Source organism: Mauremys mutica, chromosome 7 (assembly GCF_020497125.1).
Source record: "Mauremys mutica isolate MM-2020 ecotype Southern chromosome 7, ASM2049712v1, whole genome shotgun sequence".
Lineage (NCBI taxonomy): Eukaryota > Metazoa > Chordata > Testudines > Geoemydidae > Mauremys > Mauremys mutica.
The window spans coordinates 34816863-34841372 of NC_059078.1; the positions used below are offsets into that span (position 1 = coordinate 34816863).

General features: G+C 41.2%; 1 protein-coding gene and 1 long non-coding RNA gene across 6 annotated transcripts in view; one reads left to right on the forward strand and one right to left on the reverse strand.

Moving 5' to 3' along the window:
• LOC123374781 overlaps positions 1-24510 on the reverse strand; it is a 279950-nt gene that overhangs the window by 6471 nt on the left and 248969 nt on the right. The window contains exon 6 of one of the 5 annotated variants that reach the window (XR_006581193.1): positions 12549-12663. The exons of 3 other annotated variants lie outside the window; for them this stretch is intronic. This is a non-coding gene — a long non-coding RNA (uncharacterized LOC123374781). Of the gene's footprint in view, positions 1-12548; positions 12664-12706; positions 12817-24510 lie in introns of those variants that run through there. One more of the 5 variants, XR_006581194.1, reaches the window with a different exon arrangement.
• WNT7A (Wnt family member 7A) overlaps positions 1-24510 on the forward strand; it is a 52511-nt gene that overhangs the window by 2368 nt on the left and 25633 nt on the right. The window contains exon 3 of the mRNA XM_045025063.1: positions 16271-16542. Within this exon, the coding sequence (XP_044880998.1) occupies positions 16271-16542 (272 nt within the window). The remainder of the gene's footprint in view (positions 1-16270; positions 16543-24510) is intronic.

The following is a 24510-nucleotide window of genomic DNA, read 5'->3' on the forward strand; positions in this document are numbered from 1 at the left end:
TTAGACCAGGAAGCTCATGAAAACTAACTGTTTATTTGGTGAGAGATTGGCCCCTTCGAAAACAGAATCAGAAAACACACACCTGCCAGTTTAGAATTCAACCCAGCCCAAACCTTAGGTGCAGTTAATATCTGGGCATTCAAGGCTGAACCACATCCACAGTCAAAGGGGTTCTAATCTGAATTTCCAATGTGGGGTCATCTCTCTCGATCATACATGCTGGGGGTTTTTGTACTGACATTTTAAAATTGCACTCAAATAGCAGCAATAACAATACAAATTTAGATGCGAGGAAATTTCGAATGAAGGGGGAAACACTGTCCTCAGACCTATGTATTGCAGCACTTATGGCACCTGAGGGCTTCTTTATGTTTGTTGATCATGCTATTCTTGGGAACAATGAGAAGAGTTAAGGATAAAATTTCAGCCTAAAGGGCCATAGTCACTTTTCAATTCACAATTAAAAATGGTCACTGATACCGATATGAGTCCCATGTCTGACAGTGGAGTCCACAGTTCTGGGGTTCTATGCCTTGGACTGTGACAGTGCCCAGGGACCCAACAAGTTTAGATTCAAAGATCTATTGGAAGAGGGAACACTGTCATAATAGAGAGCTAAGGTATTCTATGGGGCTTGGGAAGCAAGATGTAGCATTGGCAAGGCAAGGAGCCAAGAGTGCCAGGGGCACTTTTACACCAGGAGTACTGGGCTCTTTGATTTTTTGTGCAGGGTCTTTGGTTCGTTGAGAAGCCCTTTGGTTGGATTGGATTCAGGCCCCAGTTTGTCTTAATCCACTCAGGGCAGGTGGACCAGGGCAGGATATGACCTAACTATAATACCAGTACGGCATTCCTTGTGCACCCAAGATGCCCATCAAAGTCATTGGGATTGGTACACCAAGAATGCAGCATTAGCACCTATATATCTGAAGTTCCTCACTTAGGCAGGTTTAAGTAAATGTTTTAGTATTACTTGAACGTGTGTGTGTGATTTCCAATGCCCATGTTTTTATGCAAGAACAAAACCAGGGAAAAGTCTTAGGCATAAAAAGATTTTTTACTGAAGGCCAATGGGTTCTCAACACCTCTGAAAATCAGGCACTATGTCTCAGATTGGTCACCCAAAGACTGAGGCATACAACATTAGTGCATACTTCTCAAAAGGTGTCCGTTACACTGGAAGACTATAACTGCTTCTATAAAGTTGGCTCATTCCAGCCACTGATTTATGCAGGCATGTGTCTGACTGACCTCAATGATAGTTCTGCTTAGAAGGCTGGTAGAATTAGACCTCTCTAATCTAACAGTTACATATATATTTGTAAAAAGAAAATGTATGTGCCCAAGAGCAACAAATATGCAGAGTTATTGTGGTATGTTGTGTAAACACTGTCAGTGTTTTTCAACATTGATTTAGCTGGTAGGCTATATTTAGGTACTTTTAAAGAAAGTCGATATTAAAGGAAGTGGATTTGATCCATCTTTGAAGTGTTACCTCATATCTAATTACCCATTATAATGCTTATATAGATAGGTGTATTCAAACATATCAGGCCAATCTCATCCCTGGCATAGCTCCATTGACTTCAGAACTTATACCAGGCTTGAATGTGGATCATAATGAACAAAACTCACTTAAAATGCATAAGCAACAATGTTCAGATTTAAACAATGTTTACACTTGCATTTCAAACTATACTATATCCATCTTGCTTGCAAGGTACATAAGAAAGACAATCAATCCCATGCAAAAAAGCAGCTTTTTTGGAGCTCAGGAGTACATCCCTGGGATCCTTTAATGGCAAGTCTGATTTCAGTGTAAACTGTTATGGCTGAGTTAACTCGCTGAAAAATAGTGGGTCTATTTAATGCCACTAAATATTAATAACATTAGTGTAACCATTTGTGTTCCACAGATTGTCTTCTTGATCTTCTCTGTTTCCTGTCTGTATCAGCATGTGTGGAAACCCTTGCACATTTGATTCAGACAATATCATTTTATAAGAAGATGGAAAAAAACCATTCAGTTCCTAGGCTTCTCTAAGATGCTCAGTTTTACATTCCCCTTTATCAACTGTTCTTTCCATCTCCCTAAGCCCTGTAAAGAACCAGTATGAACTACAATTCACAATCATCTAAGCTAATATTTCACTGTGTTAAGAAGGGCAAATCCTATACCTAGTAAAGACAAAGACCAGACTTAATGCCCACAACTAAGATAAGATAAAAGAGAAACTCTCACATTTGTTATCATAAATACTGGGAATGGGGACAGGAATGATACATGCAATATGAAATGTTAAACCTAAAATATCTCCTATATGGTAACCAATGCACTAATAACAATGCAATTTAATATTAATTTAAAAATATTTTTCATTTGTATATTTTTCTATATGAGTAGTAGCTGTAGCTCTCTACTTTCTCATTCCTTTCACATGATTACTCTGGATTGCCATTAGACTGCTGTAAGTGTAAAAGGTACTAAAATATTAGTTAATGTGTGAACACTGATGATGTTTCTCAGTATGGCTGAATCTTTAAAATTGTTATCTTGGAAGTTGGCAGGATACCACTGGTGCCACAGCTGCAATTTGCAATAAAATCATTTGACCGCATGACATCATTCTGCTTTCTCTATTAGATGACTGCCATGTGACTTTAAAGTGGCATTGTGGTGCCTGTACTAAGATTAGGATGGAAATTCAAAATGACTGTAATGGAACTTGTTGAAATACCACTGCATCATTAAATGATTACAACATGGGCATATATGTGTACTAATACTATACTAAGTACCCCCAAAAGAAATTCTATCAGTTTGTGAGGATTCAGCCATACAACTCCTATGCTAACTGGAGTTGTGTGTGTAAATCTAAGATAATAGGTTACCTTAACAACTGCATATTCATGTTGATTGTTCTATACATAGTACCTATCTTAAAAAAGGGAAACAAAGAAGACCTAGGGAACGATAGGCCTAGTCACCCTAACTTCAATATCTGGAAAGATACTGGAATAAATTATCAAACAATCAATTACTGTGCATCTAAGGGATAACAGGGTGATAGCCAACATGGATTTGTCAAGAACAAATAATAACAAGCCAACCTAAGTTCCTTCTTTGACAGGGTTACTGGCCTAACTAATGCAGGGAAGCAGTGATATATCTTGATTTTAATAAGGCCTTTGCCATAGTATCACACAACATTTTCATAAGAAAATTAGGGAAATGTGGTCTAGATGACAATACTATATGGTGGGTGAACAACTGGTTGAAAGACCATACTCAAAGAGTAGTCATCAATGGTTACTATTCAATATTTTCATAAATGACTGGAATAATGGGGTGGAGAGTATGCTTATAACATTTGTGGATGACACCATGCAGGGAGGAATTGCAAGCACTTTGGAGGAAAGGATTAGAATTCAAAATAACCGTGACAAATTGGTCTGAAATCAACAAGATGAACTTCAGTAAAGACAAGTGCAAAGTACTGTACTTAGGAAGGAAAAATTAAATGCACCAATACAAAATGTGTATGACTGGCTAGTCAGTAGTACTGCTGAGAAGGATCTGGGGATTATAGTGGATCATAAATTTAATGAGAGTCAACAATGTGATGCAGTGGTGAAAAAGACTACTATCATGCTGGGGTGTATTAAGAGGAGTAAGACATGGGAGGTAATTGTTCCACTTTACTCAGCACTGGTAAGGTTTGAATGGATTATTATGTTCGGTTTTGGGTACCATGCTTTAAGAAAGATGTGGACAAATTGGAAACAGTCCAGAGGAGAGCAACAAACGTAATACAAGGTTTAGAAAACCTGACCTATAAGGAAAGCTTAAAAAAACCTGGATCTGTCTAATCTTGAGAAAAGAAGAGGGAGAGGGGACCTCGTGAAGTCTTCAAATATATTAAGGGCTATTATAGAGGATGTAATCAACTGTCCTCCCCGTGCATAGGTGGGACAAGAAATAGTAGTCTTAAACTGCAGCAAGGGAGATTTAGGTTAGAGATTAGGTAAAACTTCCCAACTACCAATACTGTAAAGTATTGGAATGGGCTATCAAGCGACATTGTGGAATCCCCATTACTGGAGGTTTTTAAGAACAGAATAGACAAACACCTGTCAGGCATGGTCTAGGTATATTGGATCCTGCTTCAGTGCATGGGGATGGAGTAGATGACCTTTTGGGGCCCCCTCCAGCCCTACCTTTCTATGACATCAGATACAGTTTTGTCATCAATCTGAATCCTGGGATATCATTGTTTTATTATTTTTGTCTTTACCTGGTAGTCTGAATTCTGGTATTGTGCAAGTGTAACCAAACCGATACAAGTTTAATTTTCTTTCTTTTGTTGATTCTGGACTGTGACTCAGGAGAGCTGGGTTCTAATCCTAACTCTGCCATTGATCTGCTGGGTAACACTGGGAAAGTCATGTCCCCTTCTCTCTGATTCACTTTACCCAACTATAAAATAGGGATAAAGATTTTGACCTCCTTTGTTAAGATCATTGAGATCTATGAATGAAAAGCACCACATAAGAGCTAGGTATTATTTGTAAACTTTTTTTTTGGGCAGTCACATATAACTTTGTTAATCTGTCTTTCAAAGATAGTTTGGGATGAAGGATTATAGCTAGTGACCACTTAAATTTATTCACTATCAACATGGCATATTCCTGTTCAGGTACTAGGTTCCCAAATATATTCACAGTGAGTCTCCATCCCATTTACTGCATAAATTTCATTCCTAGTGTTTACAGTATAGTTTGTCCTTCAAGAGCAAGACTTTACTGACATTTGAATATGGATATCTGGTCATAACAATTGGTAATAATAATGTCAATAACAGTGCAGATGATGTGGTGATGCAATTATGAGTGTTTTTTAAATTAACAAATGCATAATGGTGTCCACACTTCAGCATTTTGGAACTTTCCATCACCAAAGCCATAAAGTCTTCAGAGTAAGACAATCCAAGGGTTCTGCTCACATCTATTCAAATGAAGTGTCAGAAAGGATCCAAAGGCCTGACGATGCAGATGAGTCTTTTGCAACAACATGAAATTTGGGCTCTCATGGAACACAGTAAGAGCAAATTCAACCATGAGGGGTTTCCACTGAATACTCAGCAGACCAACCCAGACGGTGTAATACCATGCACAAAGAAAGGGTGAACCTGCTAATTGTCATAGCTATGACAAGACATGAACAGAGTGTTAATCTCTTAAATAACTGAGTCCTGACTCCTAGTTCCTGTGGAGATTAACTGCACCCAGAATAAGACAGTATCAAGCTGATGTGATGATGCAAGAACACAAGGAAAAAGATGTTTCTGTTTCTGATGACCTTAATGATGCTATGATACAGTTGTGCCTTTGCAATGTGACAAGACAAGTTGAAAGCAAATTCAATGGAAGTCTATGGAAACCTGGCAAAACTAAAACCAACTTCAGTGCAGGTCTTTAAAGATCCTGTGACAGACATTTAAACAGGAAGAACTTCAATGCATATCTATTAAGCCCCTATGACTCTGACATAACAACATGACACAGCAAAACTAAAAGCGATTTCAAGGCAGGTCTGTGGAGACTCCCCTCACTGAGACATTGCCTGTGAAAAACATTGAACGCAACCTTTGGAGAGAGGACATGATGATCCTATTATACAAAAAACAATCGAGACACTATTGCCCTGCATGTGCCTGAGACTCAGATTGTCAACTTTAAACAAAAGGATTTCACTGCAGATTTGAATATTAAAAAACCTAAAAATAATGAAGACATTGTACATTATACAACAAAAGCAAGAATATCCTGAGTGACACATGTGCCACAATATTGTTAAATTAACTCATTGCGTCCATAACTTCCATCATGATGGACAATCCTCTTGGCCTTGCCTATGCTAGCAAAAATGGAACCTGGGATTGACTGCTGGTGCAGCACCACCAAGGCAGCAATCGTGCAGCTTCAGTAGGCAGGGATGATTAGAAGAGACTGATAAATAGCTGAGTCCTACTTACGCTACAGCTGACAACATTGCTACCACTGGCAGAGCTCAATGAATGAGGGCTCATTTTGGGGAATGTATGTACAGTCTCAGAGTGTGTGTGTGGGTCGGGGGGACAGGGGCTCACCATAATGTGCAAAGTTACTTTCCACAGACCTTTATCCTGCTCATACTACTCATGTGAGTAGTGCAACAGAAGTCAAAGGGACTACTCTTGTGAGTGACGTGAACAGAATATGGCCCATGTGCATTACAATAGGCCAAATTCAGCACTGATTTGCACTTTGTGCAATACTTTTAACTTCAGGGAGAATCTCAGAGAAGTTAAGTGATCTGTGCAGGTTCATAGAGGGGACAAGGTGTTAGGAGTTATTAGCTCCCACTTACTTACATACTTAGACAAATAGACTATGCTTGTCTTCCAGCAACATCCTTAACTCTTGTTCACTGAGTGATTTACATTCCACATAGTCTCATGATAGTAATGGGAGAGAAACTTCTTGGAGTGGTCTGAGTAAAGGTGGAGTCTTCCATTCTCACACATCCCCATGATTGACAAATATTCTGAAGGCCAAATTACGCCCTTTGTAATACCAGTGTAACCCTCTTATCTTCCATGGGTTTGCAGTGTAACTAGCTAGCCTTGTAATTGAAATTTAGAAAACAATTGTTTTTCAGATGCATAAAAGTGAAAAGAATTCTGGTCATTTTCCCATACCTGAGGTAGCAGGAGAAAAACGTAGTAACACTTATTTTGCCACTAATGTGCATAGATCTGACTTGCGGTAAGCATACATCTGTTCAGTAAAAGGTTATCTTTAGTCACTTTTCAAATTAGAAATGTATTTTCAATTATATCATTTCATCAGAATTATTTTTTCTATCATGTCTTTGGACCAACATTTTTTGGTATTCAATTCCAGGGTAATTTCATGGGACAGGTTTTAAATTTTTTGATTTTTTGAATTACAGAGAGCAAATATCAGGCCTAAGAGATCACTCTAAAATGATTTGCAGAAGGAAAGTAGGTTAAAATTAAACTAGTTTCTATAGTCAGAGTGAAGATATTTGCTCTGGAAACAAACAGGCAAGGCTGCCATCTTAGCAAAAGGTTTCTGTTTGGTATTGTTCCATTAATACAATACAGACCTTATTTTTTCCAAATGCAACCAGTGATTGATTACAGATTGACAAATACTATATATTTTGAACCACTGGTGCTCATGAGCCCCCAAGATAAACTGAAAGGGCCAAATACAGGTCCCAGTGAAATTAATAGGAATTTTACCATTTTCCTCTGTAAGATGAGGACTTGCATTTATGTGCTGGATTTTCATCTCCTGCCACTATATTTTAGCATATGCATAGTATTTGCATATGCAGTAATGCAGGCTTAGTTATTCACAGGCAGAAAACTGCTCCTTCAAAAACAGAGGCGAGGCTGAAAATCTGGCACACTATATCTAAAACCTAGCATGTTGCTTTATGCCAAAGAGTCAATCTTTCTAGGCTGTGACTGTCACAGTAAGATAAAAACATTGCCCCAAGGTCACATTAGTTGGAATTCACATCAGAAGGCTCTCATACCTGCCTTCAAATGTATCTTGTGAGTACATGTTTTAGAGAAACAAAAAGATTACATTACATTAGAACGTAGAGTAACTAAATGCCTATTGCAGGGTCACTATATACGTTTTTCTGAAAGAAAATATAACTACATAAAACACACTTTGACATAGTATCATATAAGAAGTGAAGATATATAAAAGGGATGACCCATATCTTCTGAAATCCAGAATGATGGGTCTGATTTTACAATATTTGTGCCTTGAGTAACTACTTTATATGCTTAAAATAGAATTCACTTATGAAATGGAATATACCTGTTTGTATCCCATTTCAGAATTTCACATTATTAATCTGTGTTAATGAATCATAATAAAATCTAGACTAATAAATGGGCATGACTAAAGCCTCTGAAGATGGGAAATATTTCCTGCTTACTTTTAAAAATACAATTCACCCTATTTCTTTAAATTGGTTAGCTAAGAATTTTTAACTTAGCATCCTCAACTTCATTTCAAGTTAGTAGAAGAGTTGGGAGCTCTCAGCACCCAGGTTTGGGCCCTTAAATGGAAAAATGGTCATACTTTAATTTTTAAAGCTGCCTTTTAAAATTAATTACATATGCTGTTTTAAGAATCAAGCCCATACACGCGCTCTCTCTCTCTCAAAAAGGCAGACCGAGATAAGTAGTCAGAGGATGAGTTCTGCTCTCCATTTTACTAGCTATGAATTATGATCTCTATAGAGATGTGAAGTAATGTTAGTCATGGCACATAATTGGCAAGGTACACTGTATTTTCCATCTTTCTATTTTCACAATCAACATATATTTCAGTTCATGTCACTGCAGATAACTCCCTCCCTGACCCCTTGGCTTTAAATAGCAGAAAATACAACGTATGTTTTCCAGTGAGATAAATACAAATTTGTCTTTTTTATTTGCCAGATTAGTCAATTTATGGTTGGGCTGATACGGGGGGACCGAACTTTTTAAAAACATACTTAGAATCTTAGAACTGAGCTGCTCAACACCATCAGCTCTCAATGACTTCTTTGGGAGTGGAGGGCACTCAGCACCTTGCAGGATTAGATCCCGATTTCCTATGAATGCCAAACACACCCTGATTATTACTGCACTGATAGACAGACATTTTATAAAAGGGTTTAATTTACATTAATTAAAAATGAAGAATTCTGTTTTAAAGAAGAACAGAAATGTTTGGGGAGGGGGAAAAAAGAGTGGCAATCCCAAATCAGTAACAGAATATGGGTCCATGTTTGCCCCAAGTACACAAACAGATCCCCCACTGACTTGCCAGATCCCAGTCCTGTTAACACTTCATTCATGGGGTAAAGTATGGATGTGCAGGTTTGTAGGATTAGGGCTGTAGTGTACAGTATGCATTTCCTATAGTTACATTAAACATTAGAAGAGCCACATTGTGGCCAATATAACAAGTGTTAAGGTTATGCCACACTCTGTTCTTGACTTCAGTAGCTGTTCTGTGCAAGAAGCAACTGTCATACATACACTTTTAAGTACAAATAAATACATTTAAAAGCTAAAAGGGTCAAAACATTATTCCCTTATTCAAATATTTGCTAAATCTGAGTTCAAAGTTTCCCCCTGCAGCAGCTGATGATGTAACTGATGCTAAGCTCACAGAAGTTAGAGATAGAAGAGACCTATTAGATCACCAAGCCCATCCCCTGAAAGGCCAGGCTATTGTTCTTTTCATGGGATGTAACTCTGCTTTAGATGTTGCAAGAAAAACACAAGAACTTGAAAGCTTGAATTTGTGTCTTGGCAGCTAAAAGGTTTTACACCACACCTTAAGTTTTTTTACCTACCGTTTATGGCATATTACATACCCCTTATTTCTATGTATTTAATAATAATCAGAACAAGTGATCTCTTCACCAAAAAGCACTTAATATTTGACCATGTACTGGTATGTTGGTAGTGCTTGGCTATCTATGGATTTGTACTGCCCAAACAAAAGAATTCTTCATATTTTACTGCTTACTAAATACTTGATCTGATATTCAGCAATAGAGGGAGTTTCCATTAATAAAGTGTGAGCAGTATGGAACTGGTGGCATTTATGGTTTAGTTTATTCAGTTTATTTAACCCAGTGCTTCTATTTATGACATGTAATGAGCTTGCCCAGCATCTCCTTTGGTTGGTGTTACTGTGATGGGACTGAAGACAGCTTTGTTTATCACATGCTACAATGAGAAGGATCTATTCCATTGTCCAAAGACAGAACTCCAGTGAATCAAAAGACAGTTAAAGCACTACCAGTTGTTTTGTGATAGTGAAGTCTCACTGGTTTTTAGAGGCATGAATACCAAACTATATTCCATCAAAGCAAACAGTAGTATGACATGCTGGTACGTGGGCGAGCAAGAATTTCTTCCAATAGCCACAGTGCGTAGGTTAAGTCCAGAAGAAAGCAGAAAAAGCAGAAGATATCCATGTCCAACACTGAAGAAGAACCTGTGTTCCTAGAGCACTGAAGCACTTGTTCAAGTATAGTTCAGCTTAACGTAAAGATTGTACCTGTAATGTAGCCAAGGTCAGAAAGAGCTTGATCATCTCCCATGTAATTACAGGAGATGATTACTTTAGTACCTTTACTTGCACAAATAGATATTTTTCTAAAGGTTTCTAAAATCTGGTGTTCTAAAGTTAGTATCCATTGTGGGCCTTGCTCACCAGAGACAAAAAGGAGGGAATAAGTTACTAGCTAGCTAGGGGGCTTAAGGACAATTTCCTCACTGTGACTTTGTCTCCATGCTTGAATTTCTCCCCCATCCCTGTCTTTAGCTTTGCAGCAAGTTCTGCAAAGCAGAAAGAGTGGAGAGTAGGGCAGTGTTCCAGTCCATCAATTGACTTCTTAGCCTAAGTGGATTTTGCCAAATTGTTTATCAGTATTTATGCAATAAAAGCCAAAATATGGCTTCCCCTTCATGGGCACTTCATGGGAACAAGAGGCAGATAGAAGGAAGCTGCTTGGGAGGGCATGGGGAAGATTGGGGGCTAGCCTAGCATTACTAGTGGGGTGCTGCATATCCTAACGGAGGCACTTCAAAGTGAGTTGCACTCTAGCTAGAGTGCCAGTCAGTACAAGCTACAACTTTTGTACAAGTGTAGCAAACTCTCCACCCTCCCCCAGCAATCCTAGGAGGTTTATGTAGGCACCACACCTCATTCCATCCCCCACCTCAGATGCCCCAGACATTCTGCATCCCAGCATCCTATTGGCTGGAAGAACCATAATTTGGATGTATGGTGTTTCCTACTCTGACCCAACATCCCAGACTGTGGTTTGCATGGATCCTAGTCACCCCCTCTTAGTTTGTTCATTGTGTACATTTATATTAAATTGCAGCGCCAAGAGGAGTTGTCAGTAAAGATTATTAAGATTTACCATGGATGTCACCACCTTGCAAAGATTTTTTTAAATTTCTGGGTCCCTTTCTGATATTTTTAGCTGTTGGGTTGAAGGATTGTTCATGATGACATATTTTCAGTCTGGCAACTCATTCTATGAATATATTCTCTCTACACTCTCTCCAAATAGTCTCTTCAGAGTTCACTCTTAAGACATGCTCTTTTGCTCTTACACCCCATGTCTGACCCTCTTAGGCATTTCCAGAGCAGCAAGCATTGCCGTTTGGGGTTCTCCAACCTTTCAGGTTCTACAGAGGAGAGAGGATCACTGACTCAAGCTTTCTTAATCACCCTCCTTCCCCGGGGGACAGTGTTGTGAGTGTTCTGGATATCTCCCAAAGGGGGCTCCATGGCCCATAGTGTGGAAACCATTGCTCTGCGCCCTATTCATATTTCCCTTCCTTCTTTACAGCATCCCTCTATTATCGCCTCACAATAAAAACTTGGCAGGAATAATTACTTGCTTCTTTGCCCTCTATTTTCTTTGACTCTAACAATCTTTTTATGCCACTTTACCTCTTCTCCCTGTACAAGAGTTTCTAGTCCTGTCTATAAAGAATTTTTGATGCTATAAGCATCAGTAGCTCTGGATTTAAAAATACTACTACTACTAAAATTACTGCACTGGACTGAGGTTAAAGTCTGAGCCCTTACAATGGTACTTCTAGCAATAAGATCTCAAATTTTATATTGCTAAATTTTTGCAGGAAAGTTAAGATAAGGGGGCTAATTTGGCTGTGAGATGCATATACATACACTCCTGAGTGATGGAGGAAGTAGAGTAGAGTGATATTACTCCACCTTAGTACTGGCTTTCTCAAAACTCACAGTGGGTTGTTCCCCACGTTGTCCTTACATGGTGCTGTAGTGACATTTCAAGGTGAAGACTAACTGTAAGTGGGTGTAGTTAATGTATTTTAAGACATTTGTGCCCAGCCTCATCCCTTCCCCTCCAAAATAGATTAGTCCTGCTGTGACATATACCTGCACGTAAGGATGAGTGTGAGGCAGAAGCTGGGCAGAAATTGAACACACTGTAACAGTGCTTTTGATGTGTTAATGTGCACCTGTTTTCTGGCCAAATGCAGAGTGTGCCAACACCTGGCTCCAAAAAACTTTAAAAAACAATCGTTATTAAGTAAAAGAAAAAAAGAGAACTGTCTCACCCCCTCTTAGTTAATCTCTCTTTCTCTCTCTCTTTTTTAATATATGCAGTGTTCTGAGCAAAACACACATTACAGAGCAGGTTAAATCTTGCACTTTATAACTTACTTGCTTGAATACAAAGGTAAAAGTCCTGTTGCACCTTTTGAGTATTTAAAGCACAATCATGGAACCGGCACAAAAGCAGTAAAATTAGATAAACACAAAATGACATATACTAATGCTAGAATGTCTCACCACACCATTTATATTCCTAAGGACAGAACAAGTGTAACTGCTTCAAAATATGAGTCATCTATGCAAAACACAGCAGCCTGAAATAGATGAGACAAGTGTGTGATACATTATGAATACTGTATGAGGTCTTTGAGTCTTCCCATGTGGTGAATTCCTTTGGATACCTGCCTTCTTTACAGTACAATCTCCTATCCTTCAGCACTGAAGAGATGACAACTGTTTTTCAACAAAAAAGGAGATTTTAAAAAATTTGACATTACTTCTGATTTACAGTGATTTAAGTAGGATTAGAGTCAGGCCCATGTCTTTTTCTTATGTGAAGAAAAGCAATTCCTGAAAACAGCCTGTGGTAGATGAGAAATGGTGCATCTAAAGCAAAAATAAAAACAGATGTAAATGTAGACCTAAAGCATCCCCTCCCTTCCACAGAATAATCTAATGAGAAATAATTTTGCTTAGTATCTCTGCAATGCTCAGCCCACAAAGTTGCCAAGTCATCCCTTAAAGGGTTTTAGGACCCATTTTCTATAGCGACGCCCCATAAACTGTAGGAAATCCTAGAGATTTCAGTGCATCCAACTTTGACAGCCTCCTTCCTAGCAGCACAACCTCCTTAGTAGGCTCCTCAGTAAACTAGGTAGGATGTCCCAGTTTACCATCATTGTCTGAAGAGCAGGGCTGTCCTTACCCATACACAAAATACGCAGCTGTGTAGGGCTCCAGGAAATCCAAATTGCCCCAAATTTCCTGGTGCCCTATGCAGTTGCATGCTGCTCCAGTGGCCAGCCCAATCCCCCAGCTGTCTGAACTGGCCAGGAAAGCTGCCCCCACTCCCGCCCCACACCCACTCCACTCCTTCCCCATAGCCTCCACCCCTGCTTTGCCCCCACTCTGCCTCTTTCCACTCCTGCTCCGCCCCATCCCCACCCCACTCCACCCCTTCCCCACAACCCCGCCCCTTCTCTGCCCCAGCCCCGCCCCCACTCCACCCCTTCCCCTGAGCTATGTCCTAGGGGACTGCAGCTGGGGTCAGATGTGCCCTGCATTCACCGGGCAGCAGGAAGTGGAGCAACTCAGCCCCAGCCCGCTCTGCTCCGCCGGAGAATGTTGCGGGGGGGGGGAGGGTTCCCCCATGCCCCCCAAGTCTGGGAGCCAGGGGAGCAGAGCAGAGCGGGCTGGGGCTGGGTCACTCCACTTCCTGCCATCCTGTGAGTGCAGGGTCGAGCCCGCCCTACAGTCACCAGGAGGCAGGAAGTGGAGTGACCCAGCCCTAACTCGCTCCGCTCTGCCAGCCCATGCTGAGGGGTGGTTTCCCCTCTACCCCCAAGCCTGCTCCTGCCCCCCACAGACCTTAGGCGCAGTCTTCCCCCCCTCTGCGGGGGGATGCATAGGGCACCACAATGTCTAGGGATGGCCCTGCTGAAGAGCACGGCTTTTATAAAGACGAATCATACTTCACTGATCTATTAGAATTCTTTGAGGGGGGTCAAAGAAACATGAGGACAAGGATGCTCCAATGGATATAGTATATTTGGACTTTAAGAAAGCCTTTGACAAAGTCCCTCACCAAAGGCTCTTAAGCAAATGAAATGTAAATGTTCAGGCTCGGGCTGGATCCCTGACTCTGAGATCCCGTGTGGGGAGAGGGTCTCCAAACTTTGGCTCCAGTCTTAGCCAGAATGTCTACACTATTTTTAGCCCTGCAGCCTGTGCCCTGGCATCAATTTACCTGGGCTCTGACACTCGGTGCTGCGGGTTTTTTATTGCAAGGTAGATGTACCCTCAGTGTTTTGGGGTTGTAGACCAGGATCTTGAACTGGAGGCTACTGGAGACTTCTCCTTCTCCTTTAAATTTTCATGACAAACCACTAGTCTTAACAATAATAGATCAACATAGTCTGCAGAGGCATATATATCCCATCACTTCAACATTGATATAAATTGTTTCTTTTATGAAGGACAAATCAAGAAATCTTTTAGGAAAGTCTTTGATTGCTAGTTCATTTGTAAACATAGCACACAGTACCATCAGCGGAAAGACTGTTCATGTTGATAATTGGCAAAGAAGGTTCCTTATTAATAGATTTTGTTGATTTTTTTCTCTCCATTATGCTTCCTTGCCATGAGGTAAGAAAGTAGATATTTTTCATTAAAGAATGAACCACTTAGAGACAAACATAAAAATATAGATCACATGTGAAAAGAGATGCAGCTGAGAATGAAGTGCCTGTAATATTTCCTTCCTTAATTGATGTTTCTCATGAAGTCTGATGAATAACAGAAATTTGCTTGTTCCATGAATCATAAGCTATCACCAGTGGTTGTTTGGGGTATGACAGGGCTCAGTTGGCAGATGTTTAACAAGGGGATTACATCTTCCCATCCATCCTCTCTTTATAAAAGGCCTGATTCTAATTCTATTGAAGCAAATAAGAATTTTGTCACCAACTACAGTTGGTGTGGGAGAAGGGGCAGGTTCATAGAGCCAAATCTTGCAGTCCTTACTCAGTCATTTGGGACTTTTGTCTGAGTGAAGACTTCAGGATAAGGAACATAAATTATTTCTCATATCATACTTATGCCCCAACATTAAGTTTCATGTATTTTTCTATGCAACACCAACTTTGTCCAAAAAAACCCCCAAAACAAAAAGAATTTGTTCAAAAATGTGCAAAAAAGATATTTTTAGTGAAAATGGCCATTTATGCATATCTATCAAAAAGCATCCAACCCTTTCAAACCCTACACATTTTAGAGAGGTCCTTTGCCATTCAGAGTGTTTTGAGCATAGTTAGTTCTGAGAATATTACAAGGTACTTGTGATTTGCTCCCTGGATATCATAACAGAACTGGAACACATAGGTGTTTTTAAAAGCTAATTTACTGAAAAGCAGATCACAAATTTTAGATAGAGAAAATACAACAAAATTCACATGAAAAATCCACCAATTATTCCTTACACTTGACTTAGTTGCATTTCAATGTGATCACCAGCCTTTCTACCATCTCATAACCAAAAGTCTGACTAATTGAAAATGTCAGTATTTTATTTTTGCTATAATTACAGCTGGGTAGGAAATGACTTTCCTGTCTCAAGAATTTTTGCAATTTAAATAATTGTTCCAATCCTGAATCAGACCAAAAGGTTGAAATCTTGAAAACGTCCACAAACTGACAATCTGAAAAAGCTATCAGATTGGGTCAGTTGACATTTTTTGTTTTGATAATTTTGAAATGTTTTGTTCTGGTTTTTGACCTTTTAACTCTTTTTTGTATAACTCAATGAACTAAAAATTCTAAATGAAAAGTAATTTCAAACCAAAATTTGAAACTTTTCCTTTAAAATGGGAAATTTTGGTTTGAAATTACTTTTCATTTAGAATTTTTAGTTCATTGAGTTATACAAAAAAGAGTTAAAAGGTCAAAAACCAGAACAAAACATTTCAAAATTATCAAAACAAAAAAATTTTTTTTTTAAATTCGGAGTTTTATCAATTTCCCACAAATAGTTCTGATGAACTGACATTTTTCACCAAAAAACATTTAGTTGGAAAATTCCCAACTAGCTCTAATGATAATCCAGAAAAATATTTATATGGTTATCTGGATAAAACCTAAACTTAAATATACTGCAGCCTGGAGCTCTATTTTTTCAGAGAGTGCCTGAACATCAACAAAAATCAAAACTTTGAATGATGGAGTACTGCTTATGTCTGCATGTTTACAACACTTCTAATTATAACCATATGGCATTTGCACTGCACTGACTTGCACGTATTTTTCTAAATAATTCCATATATTTACAGGACTGTTTTAATTTCAGGTAGCAGAGAAGCAGCATTCACATATGCCATCATTGCCGCTGGAGTAGCACATGCGATCACTGCTGCCTGTACCCAGGGAAACCTAAGTGACTGTGGTTGTGATAAAGAAAAACAGGGACAGTACCATAAAGACGAAGGATGGAAATGGGGAGGCTGTTCTGCTGACATCAGATATGGAATAGGATTCGCCAAAGTGTTTGTGGATGCAAGGGAGATTAAACAGAACGCAAGGACTCTCATGAACTTGCACAACAACGAGGCGGGGCGTAAGGTAGGTATCTCTCTGCTCTCCACCATCATATGACAATTCCTTGTCTAGAATCCGAGGTCTGATTACAACACGTACAGCACAATGTTCAGAACTAAATGTGCTTTAAGGCTAATGCCAGTTTACAGTAGCCGAATAGGCACTTTTGTAAGCTACACAAACTTGTTGGACGATCCATCTGTCAAATATTTGTCTAAATGTTACTCTTTCCAGTCATAAAACAGAAAATGCAAACAAACAGTTTAGCTGGGAAGTCAAATGGTGCTTAAGGTAGAAAGCTTGCCTGCTACTGTGTGGCTGAATCTGCTTCTCTTCAGGTTCAGACATGAACTTCTGATCATTCATTTGAAAAGGGATCACTTTCAACCCAACTGTCTAAACCTTGCTCTTTGTGTGGGGACTATAGCTAAAGGGGAAAAAAAACTTGAGTGAAGTGGAACTAAGAGACCACAAACTGACTCATTTTAATACAACATAATATATACACGCATAAGGCAGGGTTATCATTTTAAATGGAGAGCTCCCCCACCATTCCTTAGAACCAGGCAGCTTAAAGCACATTCATGCAGAAACAGTGTTTGAACTCTTGTCTTCCTGGCAGCTTTAAACATGTACATTTTATGTGGAATCTACACAACAATTCTGGGAATCTTGACATCTCTTGGTTTTGCTTCCTTTGCAATATACAGTACTGCAGTGTATTCAGATTTCCTATTGGTGTGTGGCAAAGATGGAGGCCCTGGCACTCCTGTCCAGCAGAGCTGTGCTCAGCACAGGACCGGTGTAGAGGGCCACCAGTGTGCTCCTTAGTTCCTTGTGAGCTGGTTTGGTCCCCAGGGTACCTGAGAGCAGCCTCGGAGCACTCTAACTTGTGCTAGCTAGAAATTGCCCAATGTGGGTCTTTACACTAGCTAGTGGCACAAAGGGGCCAGGATCTCTGGCCCATAGGACATTAAATTACTATGCATGAGTGTGGCCCTACTCTGAAAAGCAACGGTGTAAAAACACCTTCTTATTGAACAGATCTGCTCCCTGTAGTTTAGACTCCTCTCTGCTGACTTTGGTGGTCAGTGATTTTTTTACTGCTTTTTTACTACCGTTAAGTATTACAGAGCAAGCGAGCTAAGGACAGTGAGCTGGAGTCTGTTCCTACAGGTGCATCATCAACAGAGTGGTTCCCCAAATAATGGCCTCAGTGACACCTGTGCAGCCCCATGGCCTTTGCTCGGTTTGCACAGTGTAACTGAATGGAACTCAGCAAACAGTTCTGTTATTGATACACAGTTACTTTCCAGAGTAGAAGGGCTCTTGAACATAGTAATTCACTGTCCTACAGCCCCATCTTGGCCCCTGCTCCAGCCCCTTGAGTTAAAATAATTCCCCATGCTTTCTGAGCTCTTTATTTCACTTTCTCCACTGTTGGCACTTCAATGGAATTTTTCAGCCAGCCTGTAAGTGGTGGCTTTGTCTTTGTCTTGGTGTGATTTAGCACAGATTTGAGTAGCTTGAAGTGGAAAGTGGATTGAAGACACTAATATTTCTGTTGCAGTAACAATAATTAGGGCTCTGAGAGATCACAAGACCACAGCATTTGGGCCTTGAAAAAGAATGACTGTTTCTGTCACAAGCAACAGCATAGCCTTCCTCAGACTTATTCCCGTTGAAAGCTAGAGAGGTTATGTTAACATTTTCTTTTTTCAGTGTTCCAGATGCCTGGGTCTGGCACTCCAGTGCAGAGATGATCTCTCAGAACACTAAGTTGTTACCACAACAGAAATATTAATGTTTCCTGAACTTATCTCAGAGAGTAACTGTTCAAAGAGCTTGATTTTAACAATCCCTACACTAGGCTCCAGTGCTCTGAGACTCAGCCTCTTGGCTGCTAGGCTCCTTACAGCAGATGATATTCCACCAGCTTTATATTCCACCAGCTTTTTTAACATGTAGGGTTACATTTACTCTGTTACATCAGTGTAACTCCACTGAAGTCAATGATAAGAGAGGAAATGGGGCCATTATATGTGGATTTCCACCTTTTTTGTTGTATCTTGCAAGAGCTGGTTCACGGAGAGGCTCATTTACACATAACTGGTGCAGCTCAGGGCTGGCAGAAAAAAAAGCTTAAAATGGCTTACTGAAATCTGCCTGACTGTTAGCTTGTTTGGCACTGGGGATTGTTTTAGGAAAGCATCACTAGTGCACAGCTGAAGGATGGGGCAAAGCATGCCAAACATTGCATATTATAGTTACAGGGCCCAGGTTTTCAGAATTATATAGACAAAAATGTATTAAGTATCAGAGGGGTAGCCGTGTTAGTCTGGATCTGTAAAAAGTGACAAAGAGTCCCGTGGCACCTTATAGACTAACAGAAGTATTGGAGCATAAGCTTTTGCGGGTGAATACATGCATCTGACGAAGTGGGTATTCACCCACGAAAGCTTATGCTCCAATACTTCTGTTAGTCTATAAGGTGCCACAGGACTCTTTGTTGCTTTTTAAAAATGTATTAGACATCTGGGTCCTGTGATGTGATTTTGGGCCCCACTATAGCCGTATGTATGTTGCTGTGGCAGAGTACAGGGGTTGTAGAAGTCCTGGAGCCAGCCAAGGCAGAGGCACAGTGTAACATGGCAGTCATGCCCTTGCCTCTTGTCTCGCTAGGCGGTGAGCTTTGTGTTGTGTCTCTGAGATGTGCAGCACACAATGTTCTTCCTGCCTTTGTGCACACAATCACGATGACTGTATGTCTAATTTGTATGCACACATTTGTGTGTCCTAAAAAAATGGAACCTGGGAAGTTTCACTGTGTTTGTGTTACTATCTGGAAGAGCTGTGGTGTGTGCTATGTTTGGCAAACTGCCATGTCTCCAGCAGGCTCAGAATCTAATCTGATATGGAGATATTTATATGCCTGTTACTGAAACCCTCAGAGTGCCGAACTATATCTTATTTGAAATCTTTAATGATCCAGTGGGGTGGAGACCAACACAAGCCTGGGAGGGTGTTATTGCATGTCCACAAACGAGTAGAGAACGAAGAGCTAATGACTGTGTTTAGTACAGAAATCAGGCTTTGCTCTCATATATCTGTGAGGGATCACAATGTTTTCGTCACCTGTTCCATTCTACAGCAAGCACTAATTGAGGGCTTGCATCAAAGTGGGAGAGATTGCTGATTTTAAATGCTGAACTTGGACACAGAAAAGATTGGCATGTTGTGTGTCAACAGGCAGCACTCAAGGAATATCTGAGATCCGTATATTTTTGGGGCTCTTTTTCCAAGAGATTCCAAATACTAGGAATAACCCGGTCTACTCTAGGAGACTTACCTACTGCTGACAATAGTTGTCAGCAATTGGTTCTCCGGAACAGCCTATTGACAACAGTTTAACTGCTAGTGCAGACAGGATAAGAGAGTTATCAGCTGGGTTTCAGCAAGCATGATTGAGACTGATTAAGTGAGAAGAGTAACGAGAGAAGAACTTTAGTAAGTATAGGTAGGTACTTCACGTGTAGTTGTTGATTTTTACCATGCATTTTTTAGTTTATTCTGATTTTAATTTCTCAGCCTCCTTCTCCTGAGAGTGTCTCACTAGTGTAATAGCTAATGAACTCTGATGCACATAAAGCAGTAACATTCAGACCCAGGGTAATATAATGAGTGCCTCCATGTAGAATCAATCTGTATAATGTGTTCCTGGTCTCTAATCCCATCTATGTTAGGAAATAGACCCAGTACTGACCATGGTTGTCAGCAACTGGTCTCATGTATCTACAGTATGTACAAAGGTTTATCTGCTTGAGTGAAGGGATAAACAGTTTTCATTTGTATTTCTACTTTTCCTTCTGACCTGTGCAAGCAGAAGTTCTCCCAATTTCTTCAACAGTTGCTCCTGTAGTGCAGTACTGGAATTCCCAGAAACTCTTTTTAGGGAACATCTACATTGCAGCTGGAGGTATAATTCCCAGTTTGGGTGGACATACACATGCTAGCAGTATAGCTGCATTGGTACAGGTGAGCCACCTGAGTAAAATCCCCTCTAGGCCCTCCTAATTAAGTAATTGCAATCTAGCCCACGGCACCGCCCAGGATACACTGCTATTTTTAGTGCACTAGCTCAATCCAAATTAGGGCATGAATATCTACCCAAGATGGAAATTACAAATTACAGTCCTGGAAGGGATTTTTGCATGCACCCTGAAAAATGTCCCAATCAACCTTAGAAGCCGTAGTTCATTTGTCCGACATGTCTTGTCTCTGCTAAGATGGTTCCTGTAGCTCTGTCCCATAACTGAGACACGTCACATCAGGTGTCCCTTGCTTCAATGAATTAGTATGTCCTGAAATGCTGATTTACCACAGTGAGAAGCAAGCAGCATAGGGAGAATTGTAGGAGAATTCATAACAGCTGCGTCAGAAAATGGAGATAAAGCTCCTGTTAATCTGTAGGCATGATCCTACTAATGATCTGCTCTTAGAATTTCCACTAACTGCATGGGAATCCCATACATGGAACAACTGTGGGATTGAATCCTCAGTTAGCAAATTAGACTTCCCACATACAGAGGTACTTAAATGATTGCAGGTAACTCCCACTACTGAGAGGTAGTTATGGCCCAGGGGGAAAAAATAAATTTCTACCAGTATAATTGCTAAAATAGCAAAGTAGGTATGAAAGGGCCTAGAAATTTTGGTGATTTGACTGAAAGATTTTCATTCTGAGTCAGAGGCAAGGACATTATCAAATTGCTCTCTCTCTCCCTCTCTCTCTGACATTGCAGTTCTGTGAATGACATCTTGCATCAGAGTTACATCATATTAAATATAACGCCACATTATGAGTCATTGTTATAAATCATGACACAGGCTACATTAGAAGGCTTTTGCAATCCAAGGGCACATCAAGGTGGATTTTTATTTGATGTTTCTCTTTGCAGACACACATAGGTGTGCTAACTTAGTAATTCTATCATGCATTGCAGGGCCAGCTCAGGCTTTTTTGCCGCCCCAAGCAGTGAAGGGGGAAAAAAAAAAAGCCGCGATCAGTGGCACTTCAGCGGTAGCTCAACCTCACCGCTTCATTCCTCGGTGGCAATTGGGCGGCAGGTCCTTTGCTCCGAGGGGGACTGAGGGACCCACCACTGAATGCTGCCAAAGACCTGGACGTGCCACCCCTGCCCCGTCCCATTGGCCGCCCCAAGCACCTGCTTCGTTCGCTGGTGCCTGGAACCGGCCCTGATGCATTGGTAGTATGCCAATTCTTTTTATGCTCTTGAGTTTAAATATGCATTGTAGAAGAGGTTCAAAGTGAACATAACAGAGGGTTACTGTAACTATCAAGCAAGACTATGAGAAATTATAAGGGGTGCATCCCAAATTGATCAAGTAACTCTGAGAATTAATCTACAGTAATATTTACTGTCCTATTTTGGGGGGAAGAGGAAGTTGAGATGAAACAGTGGTGCTTAGAAATGAAGGACTTCAGGATTCCCACAAAACTATCGTGTGATGCCTAACAAGATATTCTAGTCCCCTTTCCTGTCCATGTCTCTTTTATTGCCTAGCAAAGAGTTTAACTTTAGAAATAGGTTTTGATTCCTCAGACATGCTGCCTTGTAACTTTCCCCACCCTCTTCTGGTGCTAATATCAGCGCTGGCATCACCAGACCCCCCATAGTGAGGTCAAAGAAGTTAACTGCCAATCTCCAGTTGACAGCAGTTCTCAATTCAATCTGAACATGTTTTAATTCAGTCCATGTTGACGAACATGGTAACATGAACATGAAATGATAGTGTAGGCTCTTGGGGGTGGGGACTATTTTTTTAATATAGCACCCAGCACACTATTGACACTTAAAATAACAGTAAGCTATAGCTTGAAAAAATAATGCTGTGAAATTAAAGGCCATGTAGATATTTTAAAATTTTCAAATCGATGCATGAGCTTTAAAGGAACTAACAACACTGCCGGGAGCCAGACAAAACGCAGTCAGGCATTGTAAGAGCTACCAAGAGTTCTACCACTGTACTCCACCCACTGCCTGCGCATGCTTGAGGCTTGATTCACCCCTGCTGGTGTGGAATAGGGATGGAATGCAGCTGGCAACATCTTGATCAAATGGGAGCAGCTGCACCTGAGGGAGGATACCTCCATTGCTGTCCTTCTAAGGGGGTCCAGCGAGAGGAGGGCAGTTTGAAAGTACAATCTGGGTGCCATAGCAGTCCCACATATGGAGACTAGGGTGACCAGACAGCAAGTGTGAAAAATCGGGACAGGGGGTGGGAGGTAACAGGAGCCTATATAAGAAAAAGACCCAAAAATCAGGACTGTCCCTATAAAATCGGGACATCTGGTCACCCTAGTGGAGACTGTCAAGGATTTATGCTGGCTGGCTCCAGGCCCTCTGGAAGAACGCATTTGTGGATTGTCTTGCACAGCTACAACCTCTTGTCTTGTCAGTTTTTCTGTGCTGAGGGACCTACTTCTTGGGCTCTGCCAGCTTGTGTAACACTGACAGATGCCAGTCATCAGAGGGACTGAACCTAGGACCTCTGAAGCTCAGTGTATGAGCTGCTGATGCACGAACTAAAAGCCACGTGGCTCTTAGCCACGGCTGTAGCAGACTCATCAATCTCGAGATTGTCTGGGTGCCCCTAGAGTGGAACAGAGCAGCATCATACCAAATAGGCATGGGTGACACTTGCCTGGGTAGAACCCCAGGGGCAATCAAGCCTGTGGCAATCCCTTGAACAGACCTGCCAATCACCTTCATTTGTGTTGCAGCTTTATGTATTTACAGTGTCTCTTAGAGAGAGCGCAGTAATTGTACTAAAGAATCCTGTGGCACCTTATAGACTAACAGACGTTTTGCAGCATGAGCTTTCGTGGGTGAATACCCACTTCTTCAGATGCAAGACTTGCATCTGAAGAAGTGGGTATTCACCCACGAAAGCTCATGCTGCAAAATGTCTGTTAGTCTATAAGGTGCCACAGGATTCTTTGCTGCTTCTACAGAACCAGACTAACACGGCTACCCCTCTGATACTAGTAATTGTACTGTACTTTAGCAGGGTGCAAAGCCCTCCCTGAGCTAGCCACTGTGGGCAGAGATGGAGCTAAGGCCCTGCCTGCCCTCCCCACCTCATCAGAGATGGCTGTGTCACAAGAGTGCTGGCAGGGAGCAGTCACAGTGCCATGACAGCACGAGCAGTGAGCAAGGGGCAGGGCTGCCCGGGGGGGAGAGGAGCAAGTGGGGCAATTTGCCCCGGGCCCCACAGGGGACCCCATGAGAATATAGTATTCTATAGTATTGCAACTTTTTTTTATGGAACGGGCCCCCCGAAATTGCTTTGCCCCAGGCCCCCTGAATCCTCTGGGCGGCCCTGGCAAGGGGAGAATGGCTCTTGTATTGGGAAAAGAGCCTGCCGCAATCTGGCTCTTAGAGAGCTTTGAACAGAGATCAACTGACTAATGTACAATAACCAAATGTATGTACTTTTGTATTCAACTATCCCAACAGTCACACTAGCAGGAGTGTCTCAAATGGGTTATACATCAGGATAAATGCTCTACTGTGTCTGGAGCTGCAGAAAATTACCTTAGACTCCAGAGAGTCTAGGACAGTGGCCCCCAACTTTTTCCAGGTGGCAGGCGCCGGACAACGAGCCACTGAGGACCATGGCCAGCGGACAAGCATCCGCCAAAATGCTGCCGAGAAACGGCAACGTCAAGAGGCATCGCCGCCGAAATGCCGCCAAAGTAGTGTCATCAAGAGGCATTGCCACCGAAAATCAGCGGCATTTCGGCAGTGGCTCCTCTTGGTGATGCCGCTTTTCGGTGGCATTTTGGTGGCCACGCTTCTTGATGATGTCGCTTTTCGGCGGCATTTCGGCAGATGCTTGTCCGCCAGCCAGTACGCAGGCGCACATAGATGCCCCGGTGCGCGCCATTGTGCCTGCAGGCACTGCGTT